The sequence below is a fragment of the Protobothrops mucrosquamatus genome, unplaced genomic scaffold (assembly GCF_001527695.2).
Source record: "Protobothrops mucrosquamatus isolate PMUCROS unplaced genomic scaffold, P.Mucros_1.0 scaffold769, whole genome shotgun sequence".
Classification (NCBI taxonomy): domain Eukaryota; kingdom Metazoa; phylum Chordata; class Lepidosauria; order Squamata; family Viperidae; genus Protobothrops; species Protobothrops mucrosquamatus.
Window position 1 is genome coordinate 38,669 of NW_015387037.1, and position 21,553 is coordinate 60,221.

Genomic DNA, 21,553 nt, shown 5'->3' on the forward strand with positions numbered 1-21,553 from the left:
GGGGGGGTGGGCAACTCCACAGCTGCCCCTCCTCAAGGCTTGCAATTCATGGAGTTGGCTACCTCTGTGGCCCCTCCAGCTTAGCCCTTTGGGATGCCCTGCTCCAGGTGGAATTGGTTGACTCTCACTTTAGACTTGTGAAAGCACGTTGTGCAACTTCCATGGAACTAACAGGGCAGGGATGGGGGGGGAGGAAGCTTTCCTTCCCTGTAAGAGGCCTTCCCTCTTTGCCCAATGGAGAGTCTTGTTCTCCTGTCTAAAGGCTGTCAAACCTTAAATTTTTCCATGTATGGCAGTGGTTCTCAACCTTTTTAATGCCGCGAACCCCAACCGGTCGTAAGTCGAGGACTAAACCGGTCGTAAGTCGAGGACTACCCAACCGGTTGTAAGTCGAGGACTTTCCCTGCCCGGGAGCGCCGCGCATGCGTGGTTCCGCCCCCTGCGCCGGCCGAGGCGTAGCTGGCAAGCGGCAGAGACGGAGCAGGCCGACCACCAGCTGGCCCAGCCCAAGGGAGGTAAGGCACCCGCCGGAAAAGGGGGGAAAATGGCGGACAAAAAAATGGCAGACAGCCTTGCTTGGTGACCCCCATGAAATGGTCGATCGACCCCAAATGGGGTCCCGACCCACAGGTTAAGAACCACTGATGTATGGGGATGCGGGGGGGGGGGTGCTGTTGTCACACCTTGCCGGCTGGCCTTAGGCTACAAAGAGAAGCCTAGAAATTAGGTAATAAATGATCACTTATGATCAGTTTTGCATCCACCTGGTCCTCAGAACCATGGTTTGCCACTTTTTCAGTCACTATTTTCTGTTTGTTCAGCCCCCTCCCCTTCTGATGAATAAGGGCTGGTGTCAGGGTGCCCTTACCCTACACTGCATCTTGCTTGCTGTCGGCAGCCTGCCATTAAAAGGGGGGAGGGCACTGGGTGTATGAGAGGGAGGGTTGCCAGGTGGTACCATGAGGAAATGAAACCAAGCCTTGGACGTCCCATGAGAAAATCCAGCTGCTTCAAGGACCAGAGAGGACCGCCAGCTGCAGGGACAGGGACAGTTTCCCCAAACAATTTGTTAGCACCTAATTGGGCATTTCTTGATAGTGGGGGGGGGGGGTAGAGAGGGACACGGAAAGGTTAACCATATACTTTGGGCAGAAAACCTCAGATCCAGCTTCGCTTCTTCTGTAACTGTTTGGCTTTTAGTAAAGTATATCTATGGGCCTAAGAGTTTTTCTTTTCTAACTGACCAAGTTGGGACAGCCGACAGCTGGACCCCACAATTTAGCAAAGCACCCCCACATTGTATTACAATCCAAGGCACTGCTTGCACAAGTGAACGGGTCCTCAAACTGCAAAATGAAGCCCGCTAAGCTGGAAGGCTGCAAGGAGACTGAGGCAACCGCTGGCTGCCCTGGGCACTGGATTGGGGGCCGGCTGCAGAGGCTGGCATAGCCCAAGCAGCCACACGGGGGACGCCAGAGGGGCTCGGGGGCCCTGCTTCTTTCGGCTTCCCCCTGCCACCAGGAATCTCCCAAGGCTGTGCTGTTGGGTTGGTTTTTTTTTAAAAAAAACTTTATCAAAATAGAATGTATACATAGCAACAGTCTTGACAGATAGAATTATACCCTCTGAATGTGCGGTTAAGCAGACTTCTTCGGCACCCAGGAGAGTCTGCACACCCAGCTGAAGGTAGGGCTTCCTTGGGCCTTCTGCTGTCAATGAAGCCGCCTTCTCTCAGTCAACATGGTCATCCCGCAGGCAAAGAGAAGGTATCCCAGGAGGAGGAGGAAGGTGCAGGCCGCTGGCCCAAGGCAGAACCAGGAGGCCACGAAGTAAACTATCAGCATGGAGAAGAGAGCCCTGTAGCTGGCCAGAAACCTCAGGCTGACTCTCGGCTGCTGAATCTGCCCCACGTGCCACTTGTTGTGTGGGCTGCGCTGGGCCTTGGTCACCAGGGAGGGGCTGGTAAGGTGGTAGCGGCAGAAACTGCCAAGGAAATCTTCTCTGGCACAGAGCCTCTCCATCTGGCTTCCAAACTAGAAGGGACCAAGGTGAAATGAACACAAGATGAGGGAAATGAGATCCAGCCCTTAAGTCACAGGCGTGAAAGCCAAATGGACGCCACCCTCCCTCAGGGATGGCTAATCACAGAATGTGCTGCCACGGCAAATTGCTTAGACAAAAGAGCAGTCCTAGTCCCCTGTGGCCTTGTCCAACAGGCCACAGACTTCTAGTCCTCATGAGGCGATGCCAGCCTGATCTAGATCTACTCCGGCATCTAGACCCTGCTGGTGAGAAGAGGCCAGTCTGGAGGCGCTCGGAATGTGAAGGCAAAGGGGAGAAGGGCCGCTCGATGGCTTGGGAGCCGAGAGGTTCACTTACGCGTTCGTTAATGGCCAAAGACAGCCGGAAAAACAGACGGACGAGGGTGGTGCTTTCGTAACTTCGGATTGGCTGAAGCTCCGGGTCTCCCTGGTACTCTACCTGGAACCTGCGCAGGCCATTGATGATCTAGTGCGAGAAGGAAAGCCTTGGATCGTGAGACCAAGACACAAAAAGCCAGCCGTTCTGGACCCATCGTCTACTCAGAGAGAACCTGCAGGAGTGCTACTGCAACTCAGCCTTCTGGCTGAGTGAATTAATTACAGCCTCCTCACACACGTTTTTCCTAATTTTTTCAGTGAAATTATTTAAAAAATGACTTTCAGACAAATCTTCCTATAAAGCAACCTCAAATCTCCAAAATAGCCTTACATCGAAGGGCTTAGGTTACTGACCCCCTGCCTCCTCTGACCACGCGTCCTGGAGAACGAGCCTTTCTTTGGGCCAGCCGATCACTGCGAGGCGATCTTCTCTCCCACAGCAAAGCTCTAACTCATCATAATTCAGGATGCTTGTTTTTTTTGTTTTTTTTTTACTATCTCCTGCTTTCTTCACCCTTCAACAGTGTTTTATGTGTGTGCACAGATATCTGTACCAGCAGAAGTGCGAAAACATCTGTTCCAAGAACATAGTGGAAATTGCTATAAACAATAAATTACTAAATGCAGAATAGAGTTGGAAGGGACCTTGGAGATCTTCTAGTTCCAAGCTCCAAGCTAGCTCTCAAGCAGGAAACCCTAGACCATTTCAGACAAATGACTGTCCAATCTTTTCTTAAAAGCCTCCAGTGATGGAGCGCCCACAACTTCTGGAGACAAGCAGTTCCACTTGTTCTGTCAGGAAATTCTTCCTTAGTTCTAAGTTGGTTCTCTCCTTGTTTAGTTTCCATGCATTGTTTCTTGTCTTGCCTTCTGGTGCTTTGGAAAATAGATTGACCCTCTTCTTTGTGGCAGCCCCTCAAATATTGAAACACTGCTCTCATATCACCCCTAGTCCTTTTTACTAGACCAGACGTAGCCAGTTCCTGCAACCTTTCTTCACATGTTTTAGCTTTTTCTAAAATCTCAGCATCTTTTTCATATCACGGTGACCAAAACTGGATGCAGCATTCCAAGTGTGGCCTTACCAAGGCTTTGTAACCCAGTACTAACACTTAATGTGATCCCGATTCCATCCCTCTGTTAATGCAGCTTAGGACCACCCTAGCCCCGTTGCATCTGTGGCTATGCTCCAGAACACCTTTACTGTCTAACTAAACTACTAGCTGTTTCTGAGGGTGTTATTAAACATGTGGATAAAGAGGAGCTACTAGACATCATTGACTTAAATTTTCAAAAAGCCTTTAATAAAGATTCTCATCTTCCCAGGAAGCGTAACAGCCATGGAAGACAACGGCAGGTAAGCAAGTGGCTGGTGACTAGCAAACCAAGAGAGGGACAAATGGACATTTTGAATGGCGCCTTTTAACCTTTCACAAATTACTTGGAGTGGCCAAGTTTGTTGATGAAGCTAAATTGTTTAGGGTGGTAAAAACAATAAGGGACCACGAAGAGCTCCATGTTGGAAAGTGGAAGTCAAAATGGCAGATGTCAGGCAAGTGTAAAGTGATACATGTTGGTGCCCAAAATCCCAGCTAGTCTTCCAAACTGATGGGATCGGAACTAGGAGTGAACGATGAGATCTCAGAGCAACAGTAAACACTTCAGTGAAGGTGCTGATCCAGGGGTGCGTCTGCTGTCAGAAAAGCCCCCCCCCCAATGGGAGGGATAAGAAACAGCTGCAAGCAGAAAGTCACAATGGCCTTGCAGGAATCCCTGGTGCAGCGTGTCTGGAATACTGTGTGTGCGGTTGTGGTTGCCGCAGCTCAGAAGGGGTTTGGTAGAGTGAGAGAAGGCCGAGAGGAGTAGAATTAAGGAGATCAAGGGGTGGAGCAGCTTTCCTAGAAGGAAAGGCTCTGACATTGGGCTTTTGAGTCCCGAAAGGAGGTGAAGGAGAGGAGATATGAGGTGTACATGGTGGATAAAGGGGAGAAGCTACGTTCACTTCCTAGAGGTCACCCAATGACGTGGAATCCTGGAAGAAGCAGGACAGTCCAAAACAGAGAAGGAAGTGGGAGGGGAACTGCACTTTCTCACTTGCAACATTCTGTTAATGTAACCTTACAACCAAGTAGAATTATCTGACCTGGTAATCTTTCCTGCCTGGTCTACCTGGTAAGGCTCTGCAGGTGATGGTCCACTGGGAGAACAGCCTGCTGTCGATCAGGGCCCTGCTTATATTCTTATGTGCACTGCTACTTTGCGCAACTTCCTGAGCAGGTCACTGGCCTACCTGGTATCTCCCAAGCGGTGTGAGCATTAGCCCATTTTCGCCCTCAATGCAGTCTGGCAGCAACTTCTTCCCGTTCTCCTCTGGTGCCCCTCCCCTGCTCAGGATCAGCTGGCTCAGCTGGGCTTCGTTCAACTGGCAAAAATTGAAACAAGACACCCCTATCTATGACACATTCATTGCATTGTTACATGAGAAAATGTGAGAGGCCTCTGAACGCAAGGCTTAATGGTTCTCACATCAGTCCTCTTTGAATTGTAAAACCAACCATCATCTCAGGATTTGGGGAATTTGGACCCTGACTCAATGGAAAGGTTACCACACATCATTCTCTCTTTAGAACAGCCCCCCCCCATCTTTTGGGCACCAGGGACCGGTTCCGTGGAAAAAGGTTTTTCCGTGGACCAGAGACTGCGTGGTTTTGTGTGCTACCTGCATCCCACACATGGTACCAGTCCAGGGACTGGGGACCCAGCTCTAGAAAATATATCCTGGTAACTGTAAAGGTGTTCTTTTCTCAAAATCCCTTAATTAAAGTGAAAAAGCTGCCAGAAAAACAGCCTCCAACTGCGGCTGGGCTGCTTGAGCCAGCTGCAGCCTGTGTCCATGGCCTGGCGAAGCCACTTGCAGAGAAGGGGCAGCCCTCCCCCTCCCAGGATGGGCCAGGAAAGCCAAGGCAGCACAGAAGCCTCAGAGGTCTCCTGTTCCGCTGACCTCTCCAGCCCGGACCTGTCCAGGGATGCCCACAAACCCAGGGCTAGAACAGGCGAGCCTGGGCCACCCCGAGGCCAGGAGCTGAGCTGGATTCGCAGCACTGACCGGGGCTGTAGCCAGAGCCTGAAGAGCTCCGATTCCTACCCGGAATATCTGGCATAAATACTCCAGGGCTTTCTCCAGGTATTCATCCGTTTTCCTTATACTCTCTTGCCCCATGTCGTCCATGTCGTTCCCCAGGTAGGAGCCGTTCAGGTCGCTCGAGCCAAACCAGAGCCAGGAGAGGAAGGAGTGGCCGGGGCCGGCCTCCGCCGAGCGGTCCGAGAGGGCTCTGGCCGACTGCTGGGCCTGGCCGATTAGCTGGGCTAGTCGCAGCACCTGGACAGGAGAGCAGCAGAGCCAGGGCAGCTGAGGAGACGGCCGGCCTCAGGCCCAGCAAAGAGCAAGGGAGCCCCCCCCCCTTCAGTAGGAAACCGGGACGCAGCACCTCTTCCCAAACAACCAGTTGAAGCAATGATTCATTTCAGTATGTCTTCATCTATTATTATTATTATTATTATTATTATTATTATTATTATTATTATTCATTGAATTTATTTGCTGCCCATCTCGCCATGGGGCTACTCTGGGCGGCTTACAAAAAAACAGGAAAAAAAATGTAAAAATAACAATAGCAAAGGAATAAAACAATAAAAGTGAACTGGAAGTGCAATAATATGAAATTAAAGGACGGGGGGGGGAGCAGGGGGGAGGTGGGGTCCCCCAGGCCTTCAGGCTCCTCCAGAAGGTCGGGGGGGGAGGGCAGGATGCCCCAGAGGGCGACATTGCAGCAGAGCAGGCTCTTCTCCTGCATCCCGGCATCCTTGGCTTCCTCTGCCGGCAGGGAGCAGGGCAGGCCTGTCTCAGCGGACGAGAGGTTCACCCAGTCATCTGGCGCTGTGCCGGGGGGGGGGGCCTTTGGTGCCGGAGGGCCACGGTTCTATCGTGGGAGGGGCTTCCCCGTCCGCTCAGCAGCGCCAACCAACCTACCAGGTTCCTGACCTCTGTCCCAAACATCTGCTTGTACTGGAAGTCCTGTCCTTCGAGGCAGAAGACGTGGCTCTTCACTTTAAAGGAGGCGTCTGTGATGGTGGGAGCCCGGCCTGACAGGAAGCTGCCTCCCAGCGAGGGGCTGAGGAAGAGGCGGTGCTGGCGGGGGGGGAGGCTCAGATCGGCCTCCAGGAAGAGTTGCTCTGCTGCAGAGAGAGATGGGGACGGCCGGACGGCCTCAGGCCTGGGCAAGCGCCTTCTGGCCGCCATGAAAGGGGGCTGCTTCCGAGCACCAAGGAGCTGGCGGGGGCTCAAGCTCTCGCTTGGCACTCTGGGGTACCCACTGACCCAAAAAGGGTCTAGAACAGTGATGGCAAACCTTTTAGAGACCGAGTGCCCAAAAACTGGCCCCGCCCCCGCTCCACCCTCTGCCCCGCCCCCACCCTGCCTGCCCGCAAGGCCACTCATCGCCTCCAGGGCCCGCTCCTCCCCCAGCAGCACCATGGCAGCCACGGCCTCTGCCCATGCCCCGCAGCATCAACTGTGCGCAATGGGGCGTGAGGGCAGAATCTTGTCCTTGACTGAACTGCTCTGCGTGGGCCACGCTCGGGGGCGACTCTTCTCCAGGAGGGCTGCTGGTGAGGAGGGTGTCACGGGGGGAGGCAAGGCTGGGGCAATGACACGTGTGCCCACAGAGAGGGCTCCGAGTGCCCCCTCTGGCACCCGGGCCATAGGTTCGCCACTACTGGTCTAGAAGAGCCCCCAAAGTGCCCTCCCCCAAGGCTGCACCCACAGAGAAGGTGGGCTGGGGGTGTTTCTTTACCTCTCTGGATCATCTCAGCCAGGTGGGGCTGAGCAAAAACCTTGGCCACCCTGAACACCATCAGGGCATTCTTGGGGCTGACCAGGTCTGTGCGGAGAGCTCGGTTCAGAAAGCTGACAAAGAGCTTCGTGTACAACAGCAGGTTCTCCTGGACAAAAGGCTCCCTTTAAGAAAACAGCCAGCGGAGGGCATGGTCAGTCAGAGAAGAGAGTCTCTCTCCTGCCCGGGTCAGAGACACCCAGGACAATCAGCTCCAGCAAACCTGGGTTACAGCATGTGTGGCACCTCCTGGCACTGGAGAGAAGACTGGGCACCTGAAAAGTTGACCAAGGCTGCAGAAAGACCCTCACACCAGAGGGACATTTCCATGGGCCCCCAATGCCCCCATGTAAGCAGCAACGGCCAGGGCTGGAGAGAAGAGGGGCCAGGAAAACACCCCAATTCCCCCCTGCCCCACACGCTCATGCTGGGACTTGAAAAGTCAGCTGCAGTCAAACCCACTGCTGCCTCCAGCCCCCTTGAATGAGCTCACCCAGGCAGCCGCTGGAGGGCCAGCCCCTGCACACACACACCCTCCCTCCTCTACCCAACCTGCCCTGTGCCTGGAGCAAAGGCAGCTGGCCAGATCTGCAGGGGCCCCAAGGACCCCAGCCCAGGACACACCATTTCTCCGACACACTACGAAGCAGGGCCTCTGCGCTTGGCGGTTGTTTCTCCGGTGCATATCTCCAAGGCTGTAAGTAGCTTAACCACATTTCCAGAACCTGCAGGAATAAATGTAGTGTTTAAATACATGTCTGCACTTAAAACTTTCTTCATCAACCGTGTTGCAAACTTATGGTTAAGGATACCAACATCCATCCCACAGAGTGGATGGGGGCGACGAGGTAGACCAGGTGTGAACACCAAAAGTAGTTACGGATCCTGAAACCAGTTTTATTACATGTGGAGTTATGGTAATATGGAACGAGACAACTCACCATGGCCAACTCACCACAGGACAATTCAACAATGCAATTTAATTATTTAAAATAATTTAAAAAATATTTTAATTTTTATCATTCCGTTTCATTTTGTCCCTCCTTTAGCATCCTTTCTTTAATGATTCTATTCCATCATTTCTTCAACATTCAACTTGCCCCACGGCAAGCTGGCCATGCGCTTTGTCCTGGACCCCTGGAAATAGAGCCTTGGACTTTGGATGTGCCCCCTTCCTCCGCTGCCTTTACCCTAAAGAGAACGAAGGAGATCCAGTGAAATGCATTCCCCAACTTCCTGCTTTGGCCCACGATTCCTCCCCTCTGTTGTCTTTCTCCTCTTCCTCAGGGTTACCCTCACAGCCCATTACAACTGCCTTGTGTCAGATGATTATCTCATTGTAGTAAACCAGGCTCTTGAAAATCATTTGAATATGTCGATACCTTGTTCAGTTATATTCCCAACATTGGAATTTATCTCTCTGTTAATGAATTTGGACTTACTATACCTACAGAATGGCTAAAAAGGCTGTCAAGGGTCCCTGGAAACCCAAGTGTTCACTTTGAAAATGACGCTGTGAACTCTGCGTTTTAAGGGACACTTTGCTAATGTAAAGACTCCACACCGTCCTTCTGTAGGGTCAAGATTTAATTAACTGTTTAAATCTGGGTTGTAAATTTTATATGCCATAATTGTTATTGCATTTACTTGGGTCCCTTTTTTGTTTTGTTCACTGTTGTTAACTGCATTTTCAAGAGTAATTTCTCTCATTCCATCATCTTAACTTCCAATACAAAACTTGCTAGTTTTCTCTTTTTTTGGCCCTTTCAATTATATTATAGATCACATATTATTACTTTAATGAATAATCAGCTGATATTATGTAATTTAATAATTCCTCTTTATGTGATAAATATCAGTAACTATCCTATTCATTATTAGTATTATTATGTAGAATAATTTATCTGTAGAAGGTAAGAGTGAGATTTTTAATAATCTTGAGATTTTTTTAAGCACTGCTATTATTTTACTGACTGAGGCTGTGCAACTTGATCCTTCTTTACAAGACGTGGTAGGACTTCCAAGACTTCCTACAAATTAGCACTACTAATTCCATCAATGCTCTGAAATTCAAATTCTCACCCTGAAAGGATGAATACAAGCACAACCAACGCCCAAAGGGTACCTACGGCTCTGAAAGACGCATCCAGAGGCCAGTGACCAAAGCAGTGCTGAAGGAATATGTAGAGTTTCTGCTGAACAAACCGAGGGATCACAATCCTGCAAAGACATCCCACAAAGTTAGCCAATGGTCCCTATAAGAAAAAAAGCACTTTGTCCCAATTAAATGCGATGCTGAGGAGACAGCTATGCTCCATACATACAAAACCTGTTCAACTTACATGACAACTTTCTACAAGTACCATAATTGACATCGTACACAGAAAGTGTAAGGCCTGTTGTAAATAGCACAGGAAACAGTGATCCCAGTTAGAGCAGTGGTCCCCAGCCTTTTGGGCACCAGGGACCGGTTCCATGGAGAAAGGTTCTTCCACAGACCGGAGGGGGCGTGGTTTCGGATGCTGCCTGCATCCCGTGGATGGGACTTCACTTGTTTGTGCGGACCAGTTGCTGGCATGCTGCGGACCGGTGCCGGTCCACGGACCAGGGGTTGGGGACCTCTGAGTTAGAGGAAGGAAGATTCCAATTGAATGTTAGACACAATTTCCTTAAGTGTTAAGGCGGTTTGACAAGGAACCAACTACCCCAAAAGGTGGAGGGCCCCCTCCTTTGCCGGAGGCATTCTAGCAGCAACTGGACAGTCAACTGCCTGGAGGGCTTTAATTGGGATTGTTCTAGTGACTCGAGGCCTCAGTGCCTCCTGCCAACTCTGATTTCCTGCCAAGCCATCTGAGCAAGTATCTTAAGAGGCTAGTTGAAAGCTCCAGTTCCACAGTTCCTGGGGGAAAAAACAAACCAAAATGTTCTACTTAACCTTTTGGTTTATGCTGAAAATTTCAGGGGGTAAAGGAAGTTGGAAAAGAGAGCTTTGGGGGTGATCTTTTTCTTCTCTTCAAAGAGCAGAATTGAGTTTTGCTGAATACTGAATCAGGGAGCTGCTACTTTAGACAATCGGCTCAAGACGATACCAGGACGAGAATTCCTTCACAGCTTCCAGAGCCCAGAATTTCCTCAGCCCAGAGACCAGTTCTTAAGACTTCTTAGACTAAAGAACCCAACAAGCTCCCAACCAAGTTGTTATGCCCAGGCAGTTTGATTTAGACCAGAGATCTTTCACGTGTCAATATCTTGTAGAGTAGCCACACGCACCCCACCCCTCATCTTACATGCTTCAGACAAAATACACCCAATAAGTTCCCATTTTTGGTTCGCTTCCAGAATCCCTGAAATTTGTTCCTCCAATCTGTCTACATTTTCTGTGGCATCCAAAACTGGACACAGCATCCCAGAAGTTTGACCACAGGAAAGCCAAATAAAAGGAATACATCCTGTCTCTTATTTATAGCAATATGACATCCTAATATATTATTATTATAGTTGTTCTTGTTGTTGATTTAGTCTTCAATTCGATTCACAGTCTGGGACTGGTAAAAACTTAACAAGCACCTAAGAGCTATTCTTATTGTTGTTATTAATTTTCAGGTTCAGGTTCAACTTGCAGTAAATTTTTATTTTTCAAAATGACTTTTTTCCTGAAATTAAGGCAAAACATTTCCTAAAACTGCTAAATTAATAATGCACACAAAATAGGTAAAGTGGACTGGCTGCACTGAAATAAACTATGCTTGCTGAAGTACGGAGTATTTTAGCTGCCACATTGTTAAGCTCATTTGCCACCACCACTGAAGAAGAGGCAGTACAGAACACAGTGTTATTTTGTTGAATTTACACATTTTTTATTCAAGGCTCAGGAAAATCAGTGTTTCTAGCCCAGCGTTTCTCAACCTCGGCAGCTTGAAGATAGGTGGACTACAACTGCCAGAATTCCCCTGCCAGCCTAGCGAGGTTGAGAAACACTGTTCTAGCCAACCCCCACCCCCCACCCCCACCCCACCAAACCCAGGTTTCATTTTCTGTGTTAAGTACAGACCTTTTGAATTCCTCTAGTGGACTGGCGGTGTGGGAATGCCCTGAAGGAGAAATTGGTTCTGACTTTACGCTGTTGCTGAAGGTGTGTAGGTGTTTCAGAAGCAACCGGATAACCAAGACGTGTTCCTCGGTGGGTTTGAAGGACTCCTAGATTGAAAGCAACAGCAGAAGACAAAGACAAAGAAAATGAAGAAGAAGGAGAGAAGTAAAGTTAGGTCCCCATCACAAAGGAAGTCCAGAAGAGGCACAGAAAAGGCACCTGAACCAAGAACATGTACACACGCACACTTGAACCTCATCTAGGGCCAACTGATTCCATGGCTCAGAAGTGAAATACACTTGACAACTTGAGCTCGGAAAGCAAAATTGGTTGCTACTAACGAGGGAGCAATTAAAGTGGTTGTTCAAGGGAGAGTGGATTTGGCCAGCTCTCTCTACTTCCTGGACACCCGAGCCCCAGTGGATGAATAGAGAAGGGGGGGTGGTGTCACTGGGAAGGACCAAATACGATCTCCGTAGAGCAAATACAAGTAGGGAGGACACGTCTCCTCACAAGCGCTTTCTCTCGGCTCTCACCCGCCTTCTATGTGAACATGAGCTGGGGCAGCCGATGATAAGGGGGAACATGGCTCAAAGCACCTCACGCAAAAGACCCCCATCCTCCCTGCTGCTCCTTGGGCCCTTGGGATTCTGCCAATTAGCAGAAGCCAACTGACTGAATTCATTTGGATACCTTCTCGTGGATCAAAATATTGTACCTACAAACTATTTTTAGGAGGGGAAATTTACCATGTGAGGAATTCACACAAATTGGGGGGGGGGGGTGTTGAACAATAGTTCATGCAGAAGAACTTATCTGGGTCAGATAAGTTCAGGCTTGTAGATTACTGCTATCATATCACCCTAACACACAGGAAGTTTGAGACAGACCTTTTCTTTTAAATACAAAGCCAAGATGCAAAATGTTATCAAACCATCCCTAGAACACTTATGGGCCAACAGGGTGAAGAGACTTCAAAATCTAAAAAAATATTCTGCATGAATCAAAGTGGCCCTATCAGCATAAGAACCAGTTTGGTCTAAGAGCAGGAGACGGTGAGTTCAAGTCCCGCCTTAGGCAAGATAGCCGGGGGACTTTAGGCCAGTCACTCCTTCTGAGCCCAACTCACCTCACAGGGTTGTTGTGGGGGAAACAGGAGGGGGAAGGGGTATTTGATATATTAGCCACCTTGAATTATTTATAAAAATATGGAAGACGGGATAAAAATTAAAAAAAAAAGCATAAATTCATTACGACTGTGGTGGAAGGGTAATCATAGGGCACATCATAGGGCTTTTTGACTTGAGCTACCAGACCATCTCCGTGATTCAAATCACATAGAACAGATGCTAAACAGTCTGGATCACTGCTAACTTGCCACCTCTCGATTGGGGCACATCACAAGGAGGGCTGATGGCCTTTTCCCACCCACCTCTGAGCCGCAGGGACTCAGGCAGAATGAATAAAAGGCCCCCAGCACTTGGAATGGCTGGGCCAAAACGAATTTGGTTTGATTTTGGCTCAGCAGGAGTGTGAAAGAGCTATGTGGCAGGTGAGGGGACAGAGCCCCCTCATAAATCAGAACTCACGGTACAGAGTGATAGGTAAAATGCTCTTTCTCAAGAGAACCATTAATCTCTTGGCCACAGATGTTACAAAGAAAGAACTAAAGGATGCAGAAAATCTGATCCCAGCAGGACTGGCTGTGCAGAACTCATTCACAGGGATTCCTCCTCAATTGATTGAGAGGAGTTTTACTAGTGAGCAGCTGATTTTGGCTAGAAGTGAGCTGGTATCCCTCCTGAGGATGCATCTCTCAAACCCAGAGGCCCGAGGCGCTCGCCTTCTCTTCCCTGGAGCATCGAAGGACATGGGCACGTGGAGCCTTCAGCAAAGCCAAGACCGGCAGGGCCCATTTCTTAGGTCTGAGCTTCTCCTTAGCTGCGGTGACTCCAGAGACTTCTTGCTGTGGCTGGGCTGCCGCCTCCACGCTGCCCCAATTCTCCTGGCCTTTAATCGTGCCGGGTGGTTATCTAACACCACGGCAGCAATTATCAGTGCAGTGGGGGCTGAAGACCTGGGCCACCGTCTCAGGCTCCCCAGAGTCCCTGGAGAGCTAGCCCCAGTGGGGAAAGGGGAGAGTTATTTACCTCCTTTCTGCCCTGCAGCTTTTATGTGCTTCCATTTCAACCGGTGTTTTGTTTAAAATACAAAGAAAATGAAATGAAATGAAAAGATGGAAATACTTGGTATGTATGGAGAGCCTGGTGGCTGGATTGGGCAGGATGGATGCTGGATAAAGAGAGCCGGTAGTGGAGAACCTCCAGCTGAGAGACAACAGAAGGAGGGAGGGAGGGAGGGAGGGAGGGAGGGAGAGGGAGAGGGAGAGAGAGAGACAGAGAGAGAGAGAGAGAGAGAGAGAGAGGAAAAAGGAAAGAAACAAAAAACAAAACAAAACAGTGAGAACGGACCCAGGAAGATGGGGATGAAAGACAAGGTCCCAGAGAGTCAACCATCACAATGCCACAGCCCTGTGGCAGCTGTGCCTGCAGAAGAGCGCCCTATGACACACCCCATGTTTCTACCATAACCAGCCCTAACCAAGTTCTGTCCACCTGTTCAATTTGCACTGTCCTTGCCTAGAAGTTAATTCTGGCTCGCTTCCTGACTCTGAATATTCAAGAAAGAAGGAAGGAGGTCTCTGGAGGTCACATATGAAGGTGGGTTTTCTTGGTGGGATTGGAAAAATCACTGGATCCCTCCAAGGACTTCTTGCAAGAGAAAATGCATCAACAATAATGTGAAGCCACATTTCAGTTAACCATGTCGCTTCATCTGAAGTCTTCCTTAGCAACAAATCAGAATCTGTCAGTTTGACTTGGTTCTGTTCATACGAAGGCTTGCTGCTGCGGCTGTTTAAAATCTGACCCCAATAAAACAGAGGGTGTGTTGGTTCAGGATAGAGTGGTCTGCTGCAGCTGTTCTCCTTCTGCACATTTCTTCCCCTGCCTCCGTAGTTTCCCCGCCCGTTAAACTATACGCATCTCAGGGCACACATGATATGATGTGAAAAAGTAACACAGAACACTCCAGAAAGGCTTAATTTGAACCAAAGAGCTTTCAGATCTTTTCTATCCAGAGCTCTTGCCCAATATTTTATTATTTTCAGGTCCAGAACTGGCAAGTCCTACAGACCACAGATAAGTGCTCCCTGCCACCAAGGGTGGACTTCTCATAGGTTATCCAGTTCTGGAAGGAACCCAGGATGGGAGAGAAAAGCACTGCTCTGTTCACAGGAGGTCGCCTGAGGTTGTAGGCTGTGCTATGGCAAGGAGTTAGCAGCCAGCTCAGGCATTTCCCCCCTGCATATAAAATTGTGGTCCCGTCACCTAGAAATACTCTGAAAATGAGGAAACCAAGTACCAAAATTACTGCACAGAACTTTCACACATAGTAAAAAACCCAGATATTTCACTTTTGCAGAAACAAACCTATGTCCATCTGATGGCTCATTTGTCCCCTCCACCTCGCCCACCCAAACCAGTCAGAGCTTTTCTGCACCTCCAGCTGTTCACCTCCAACTTATGAGGATCAGCAGCATTTAAGAATTCAGCAAATTAAACTCTCAAGTGCCAACAGGATGCAGAAGGGCATCAGCAGAACCCACCAGAGTGGCAAACAAGCATGGTGCTCACAGGAGGGGGGGGGGAGAGAAGAGTTCTCAAGGAAAGGAACCACCCAAGAAGATAAACTCTGGGAAAAGTCTATTGGCCGCTATTGAAAAGAAAGAAAGAAAGAAGCAAACCAATCAATCAATCAATCCCCTGATCTGCTTGTGGACTCCATCCTTACTGCAAGTCCGTCTCTGTTGGAGGGAAGAGGCCAAAAACTGGGTTCCGTTGCCAACTCCCAGCCGGGACCCATAGAAATGAAGTGGACCTTTCTGGGATTCTGAGCTGGCAGATCATGTAAATGACGCCGGCCTCCCAGAGCAGCAGGGCCGCCAGTCAGGACAGGCAGCAGGGGACTGAAGCCGGAGCAGCAGAAATAACAAGCAAAACAAACGGCTGCCGCCAGCTGAAGCCGCTGACGAGGCGGTACTGCCACTCCAGGCGCAGAAGAGAAGCGGGTCTTCCAAAAGCTCCCCTTTACTTAGCAAGGGGTCAGCCAGAGGCCCATAAGAGGGCACCAAGGACCTCAAAGCCTCCAACCAGGCAGCCCTCCGGTTCCTCCAGCTAAGTCATCTCCCTCTTTCAGGAGGCAGGGAGACGGTCCAGCGGGGCTCAGCCGCTAAGGAGCTTCACTGAGAGCGCGCCTTTCCAAGGGAGCCCTGATCCAGCTCTCCTCCATTTAACAACACCAACACCAGGGCAAGACGCACAACAGGAACTGTGCTTCCAGTGGCCTCTGCTGGCTGGGAAACCCTGGGAGTGAGGAACAAGGTGAGACTCCAAAGAATTCTGTATTTCTGGGAGTATTTCAACATGTTTGATGAAAACATTCTGAGATCTAAAATGTTAGAACAGCTGCTCTAAGCTTTGTTGCTGTTATATGGATCGAGAGAGAGAGAGAGAAAGAGAGAGAGAGAGAGAGAGATCCATGCTCTCAGCCTCCATTGCAGGTTATGGATAAGAAGATGGAGCTGTGTGGATTATTACAAGGGCTGATCATGCTGAATCCTGAAGGGCAAGGGAAATTCTGTTTCTTATTAGCAAGAAAGAGGAAAATGTTGCTGTTATGTCAGGAAACCTGGAGGCAATTCCATTTGCCAGGCTTTCACTGAGCAATCCTGTTTTAACTCAAACTTAATAGAAAGATCACAGAGGTTCCACACTGTCCAATTCCTGCATCAGGTTAGCTTGCAATTCCCAAGCCTCTTCACAGTTGTCCAAATACTGGATTGGCACTAGTGGGTCCGTCTCACCAGCCTTTATCTAGCCCAGGGTTAGGGTTGCATGAAAAGGCTGAGCGGTAACCACACTGGCCCTGCCTGCACTCCCCAATTCTAATGGCTACGCAAAGTCCAATGAGATCAAAGGAGGCCCACATCTGTCAGACCCAAGGCCAGCGCTCTTCCCCATGGTCAAGCAGCTGCCTCTGGAGAGCCCAACAGGACTGCCAGAGGGCTGCTGCCAGTCAGAAAGGCCTCCTCCCCCCATGACTTTGTAGGGCCTCTTTTGAAACCCATTTGCCAGCAAGAGCTTCTGGCAGGGAACTCCAGTGGTTACAGCAGCCAAAGCCCTTCCTCTGAGCCATCCATGCCACCCAGCCTTACCAAATCATTTCCTAATTCCAGGAAAACCTCCACCTTTTCCAACTCCTTAAGTCCTCATGAAGGTGGCCGCTGTTTATCACCCCACTGCAGAGAGGAGCTCCCTCCATTCCCTGCCTCTGCCCAGCTCTGGCAGCTCCTTCCCCCCCCCAAAGGAAGCACCGTCCCTCTGCTTACCTTGACGTGAGGAGACTGCATCTTCTGATACGTGTCCAGCGAATAGTGGTGGAGCCACATCTCCACGAAGACCTGAGGAAGAAGGCACTCAATCAGGGGCCAAAGGGAACCCCAAAACGAGCCACTCAGGGAGGGACAAGGAGGGACCCATCTGCCAGATCATTCCCCATCTCTCCAAGGGTATGATTGTTTATTCCATTATTAATCATACAATTTAAGGCACACTTCAGCTCTTATGCAAGTATGCAACATGTGCCACTAAGATCTTTTTTTTACCTTTTTTACCACTATAGGTATTAATTATCTGCCCTAATAAGCTGAACCATACCCCCTCAAAATATATTGACTGAAGGATAGCTGTGTTTCAATTCCGCTATCGAGGGGCCCCCGTTCGACTAAGATCAGCTCCCCACGAAGGAGCAAAGGGCCTCTCAGCTCCAGAAGAAATGCTGCATAAGCAGCCGCAGGGCCCCCTTCCAAGGCCCAGGCGCAGCCGCTGCCAGAGGATGGCTCTCTCCACTCGTCAACGAAGGAGCCCTCCCCGCTGCTGCCAAGCTGGAGCGCAGCAGCTCTTGAGGGCACAAGTTCCTGCCAGCCACACACCTGAAGCAGCGTTTCAGACCTCCAGATCTCTTGGGAAGCAGGGTCTGCATTCACCGAAGTCTGGTGAGCGACGTGCCTTTTCAGAAGACTGGTGGGATGCATCCCATAGGAGGTGAAAGGCATCGTGGGAGAGCTTTGAAAAGGAGAAGGCCACGTCAAAAGAGAGAACCCAGACACGCCAGCAGAAGGGCGTGCAAGGCCGGAGCAAGCCAGCCGTTTCTCAGTGTGCAGCCTGAAACCTGATCGGGACAGCTCTTCTGACACGGAGGAGCAGAGCAGCCTCCACTTTTGCCCTCTGAAGAATATACTCCTTTTTGCTCCCTTTTTTAAAGTAAACGCTTCACTAAATATCTAGTCAGCATTACTGAAAAAGGCCAAAAAGGGCAATGTTTTTAGTGTGCTGCTAAGTCACTGTTTCTTGAATACATTTTAGTCAATTAATTTATTATTTGCAGAAAATGAAAACAGGAACTATTTCAGAAATTGCATTTTGTAGCACTGTTCCTGCTGCTGCCACTTATTAGATTCTATCCTACCTGTATTACTTTATTGGTAACTTAAGGCGACAAACATACACAATACACTTGCTACACGTGGCAATTTGCCAACTGTTAGCATCCCAGCTTATAAATTCCTGGCATCCTGAAAAGCCACTGGAGGCTTTTTCTTTGCAGACTCCTAATTTGCAACTGCTTCCACATATTCCCCCCATCCCACCTCCCAGAACTGCCTTTTCTACTGCTGCAACCAGCAGAGGAGGAGAGCAGGACAGCAAACACCCACCGGGGAGCAGGTGAAGGGACCACCCCTCCAGGCTCTGAGGAAGGGATGGGAGGGACACTCCCTTCTATGGGCAAGAACCACTTCAAGTACCGGTCCACCAGGATGAAGTAAGCGCTGTTTGACATGCTGATGGGACAGGTGGTGGAGAGGCTCTGGAGCACAAACAGAAAGAGTCATCTTAGGGTTTCACAGTCCAATCTACAGGAAGCCAAGACTTCAACTCAAGATGCTTAAAGCTTCCTTGCCACCTAGGAAAGGTCAGATAACTTTCCATCTGGAGCAACAAGCCACTATTTCATCCCCATACAGCCTAAAATGGCACACTGCACACACAAGCTTATTACCCCATCTGGTATTCACGAACAACCACCAAATGGCAACTTTGGCAAACGGCAGGCCAGTGCTAAAAGTGATCAACTCCTGCAGATTAACAAAAATGCAAACTTTCCTTTGATGAGCAGAAGAATTGGTTCAAACTGGAAACCCCACAAAGGGTTTGGATGAGCAATGGAACAATAACAGACCTGAATGGCACAGATAGATGCAATATTTCCAGCACTTTAAAACAGTGGTTGCCAATCTTTCCAGCTCCCGCAAAGGTGGGGGTGGGGGTGGGGAAGGGATGGGTTTGCGTGCACGCCTGCCACTTGCACAACCCAGTTCCCAGCAGGCCACGAACCAGTACCTGGCTGCAGACCGGGCGTTGGGGACCCCTGCTTTAGAAAAGACATACTGACTTTCCACAAGGAAGTAGAGCTGACCTAATAACAAAGTGGCTTAAAAGCCCCAGGGGGTAAATAAACAGCACTTCAGCTTCCTCTCCCTTCCTTTCTTACGTCAACAAGAAGAGTGGCCTTACCAAGGAAAGCCAAGGTGTACTCACCCTCTGGGTCAGGAGGCTGATGGCAAAGTAGAACATGTAATATTCATATGGATCTGGCAGGAGAGAGTCAAGGGGGCAACTTCTTCCAAGCAAGAAGGAAAAGCAGGCTGGCTGCTGTTTTATTTGGCCCTAAGACTCCCTGACCCCAGTTTTACACAGTCCCTCAGATTATGACGACTTCCTTCGTAGCACAAAGATTCCCACGCAACTTAAGTAGCAGGAGGAACCTCCAAGAGTGTCGATCTTGCTTGCCACACCTTGACTCACGGGAAAGCTCATGGCTTGCAAGCTGCACCCACCCAAAGAATTTCCTCCCCATGAAAGCAGGGAAGGGTTAGGGTTCGTTCAGTGGGGAGCCAGAGCTAGTGGCCTCACAGCAGGCAACGCAACTGTAATGGCCTTCTCTAACGTGACAACACAGGGGTTTGCAAGCTGCTGCAAACACAGGACAGTTCTACATTCTTCCTTTATCAGGAGAGCAGGCAGCCATCTCTTCAATGCATTAGCAGGTGGTTAGCAAGAGATCAAGAAAGCACGATATAAACCAGGGGTGTCAAACTGCCGGCCTGTGGGCTGGACGCGTCATCCGGAAGCCGCGCCCACCCCATTACTGGCAATGGCAAAACCGTTCCGATACATTGCGCGACGTCACGAGTTTGACATGTCCGATATAAATGTATAAACATTATAAACTTAGAAAAAATTAAGCGCTAAACATTTGCCAAGATTGCTATAGAACATGGGTGTCAAACTCGCCGCGTCACGTGACGTGACTTTTTCCACATTGCTGGAGCTGGGGTGGCCGCAGCCTCTGCATGATGCAACTGGCCTGCGGGCCGGCAGTTTGACACCCCTGCTGTAGAATAATCCCTTTTCCCTTCCAATAAATCGGGTTAAAGGAACTGTGGGGAATTGCTTTGTGCTTAAAAGCAGCTGCCAATTGTCTTCCTGGTCACAGCATGCAACTACCTTGTCTGCAAGCTGCATCCTTGGAAGAGCAAAGGGGCTGCTGAGCTCCATGGTCAAAGCAGCAGCGAGAGCAGCATGGCGCCCAATCTGATGGTGCCAGCCAAGTGTAGGTGTCAGGGGAGAAAGGGGGTGGCTTCTCTTCCTGCTGCTCCCTCCAGCCCCTCTCTGATAATCACCTCACTCACTCATCGCTCTGCAGGGAAACCCCTCCACACTCACAAGGCCAAAGGATACTAAGAATCAAGTTCAAACTCAGGCCCCCAGTGGGAGAAAACTGGACTTTGTTGTGATATAAAGAACATTCTGGTAAAATCCGTTCTTGAATTGAAGTTTTCACTGGGCCCTGAAAGGGTAGGTAAACAATGACATGTCTCATAAGATGCAACATAATGAAAACACATCAAATATAGACTAAGAATTGCCCTTAATTGTACTGGTAGTCCTCAGTTAACGACGGTAATTGAGACCAGTATTTCTACCGCTAGGCAAACCAAAGCACAATGTCAGGTGACCACATCACTTACTGACAGCAATCCCAGCAATTCCTGTTGCCAATCGTATCCCACTGGTTGTTAGGTGAGGACCAAACCAATCCTACCATTCCCGGGGTGGTCCCTCCGAGCCCAGAGCCTTGGGAAGGGATGGGACTGCCTCCTCCTGAATTCCCCTACCCCTTATCCTCCTCCCTCCCCCCGCATCTCTGCCCTTTTGGCTGCCCTGCACAGTATCACGGTTCAGCCACGGTGACTGTGCCAGCGTTGGAATAGCGGCCCAGGGGCAGCTGCAGCTGGCCGAGGCTGCTGAAGGCCCCGGGCTGCGACTTCAGCCCCCAGTACCACTGGCATCACCACTTCTGCCAAGTGGCACTGTGCAGGGTGGCCAAAAGGGGGCTGGGAGAAAGGTAGGTGGGGGGAGTTGAAGAGCAACTCAGAAAGTTCATAGCCAAGTAGAATTTCCATGCAAGGAATTAAGACTGCTAAGCTCTGCACTGAGTTCAAAGTCCCTCTCATGTCACCTCCTTTCCAGACACTAACGGGAAGGTAGGAGACGGGGAACTCATGTCTGTATTCCTCAGCTTGCAGCTTGTAGACCAACTTCATCATTGGGCCTCTGCAAAGGAAGGAAGGAAGAAAAGAAAAAAGTTAATGAAGCACCCTGGGGTTCTCCCATAGCGAGCTTTGTTTTTATGTTGTTATTCTTTGACGTGAACGTTTAAGATTTAAGATTTTAAGATTTAAGATTTATTTCATTTATACCCCGCCCTTCTCCCGGAGGACTCAGGGCGGCTTACAGCCAGTTAAAACAATTATACAAAATACAAATCTAAGATAAATTAAAAATAAATATTCGAATCGGCCGCACTACTAAAATTCAATTAAAACCAATTTAAAATTACCCCTAGGCCAGTCCTGCCCGCTGGAACAACCAGGTCTTAAGGGCGCGGCGGAAGGAGGGGAGATCCGG

At 49.6% G+C, this 21,553-nt stretch overlaps 1 protein-coding gene across 1 annotated transcript in view; it reads right to left on the reverse strand.

Moving 5' to 3' along the window:
• Positions 1-1,568: 1,568 nt before the first annotated feature.
• The window catches only part of SMPD4 (sphingomyelin phosphodiesterase 4), a 22,372-nt gene continuing 2,387 nt past the window's right edge, over positions 1,569-21,553 (reverse strand). The window contains exons 3-17 of the mRNA XM_015818621.1: positions 21,124-21,199; positions 20,324-20,432; positions 19,121-19,173; positions 18,238-18,389; positions 17,455-17,587; positions 16,852-16,923; positions 11,364-11,509; positions 9,442-9,532; positions 7,937-8,037; positions 7,274-7,437; positions 6,451-6,656; positions 5,566-5,799; positions 4,711-4,842; positions 2,380-2,508; positions 1,569-2,033 (exon numbers count right to left, since the gene is read on the reverse strand). Of these exons, the coding sequence (XP_015674107.1) occupies positions 1,713-2,033; positions 2,380-2,508; positions 4,711-4,842; positions 5,566-5,799; positions 6,451-6,656; positions 7,274-7,437; positions 7,937-8,037; positions 9,442-9,532; positions 11,364-11,509; positions 16,852-16,923; positions 17,455-17,587; positions 18,238-18,389; positions 19,121-19,173; positions 20,324-20,432; positions 21,124-21,199 (2,119 nt within the window). The 3' untranslated portion in view covers positions 1,569-1,712. The remainder of the gene's footprint in view (positions 2,034-2,379; positions 2,509-4,710; positions 4,843-5,565; positions 5,800-6,450; positions 6,657-7,273; positions 7,438-7,936; positions 8,038-9,441; positions 9,533-11,363; positions 11,510-16,851; positions 16,924-17,454; positions 17,588-18,237; positions 18,390-19,120; positions 19,174-20,323; positions 20,433-21,123; positions 21,200-21,553) is intronic.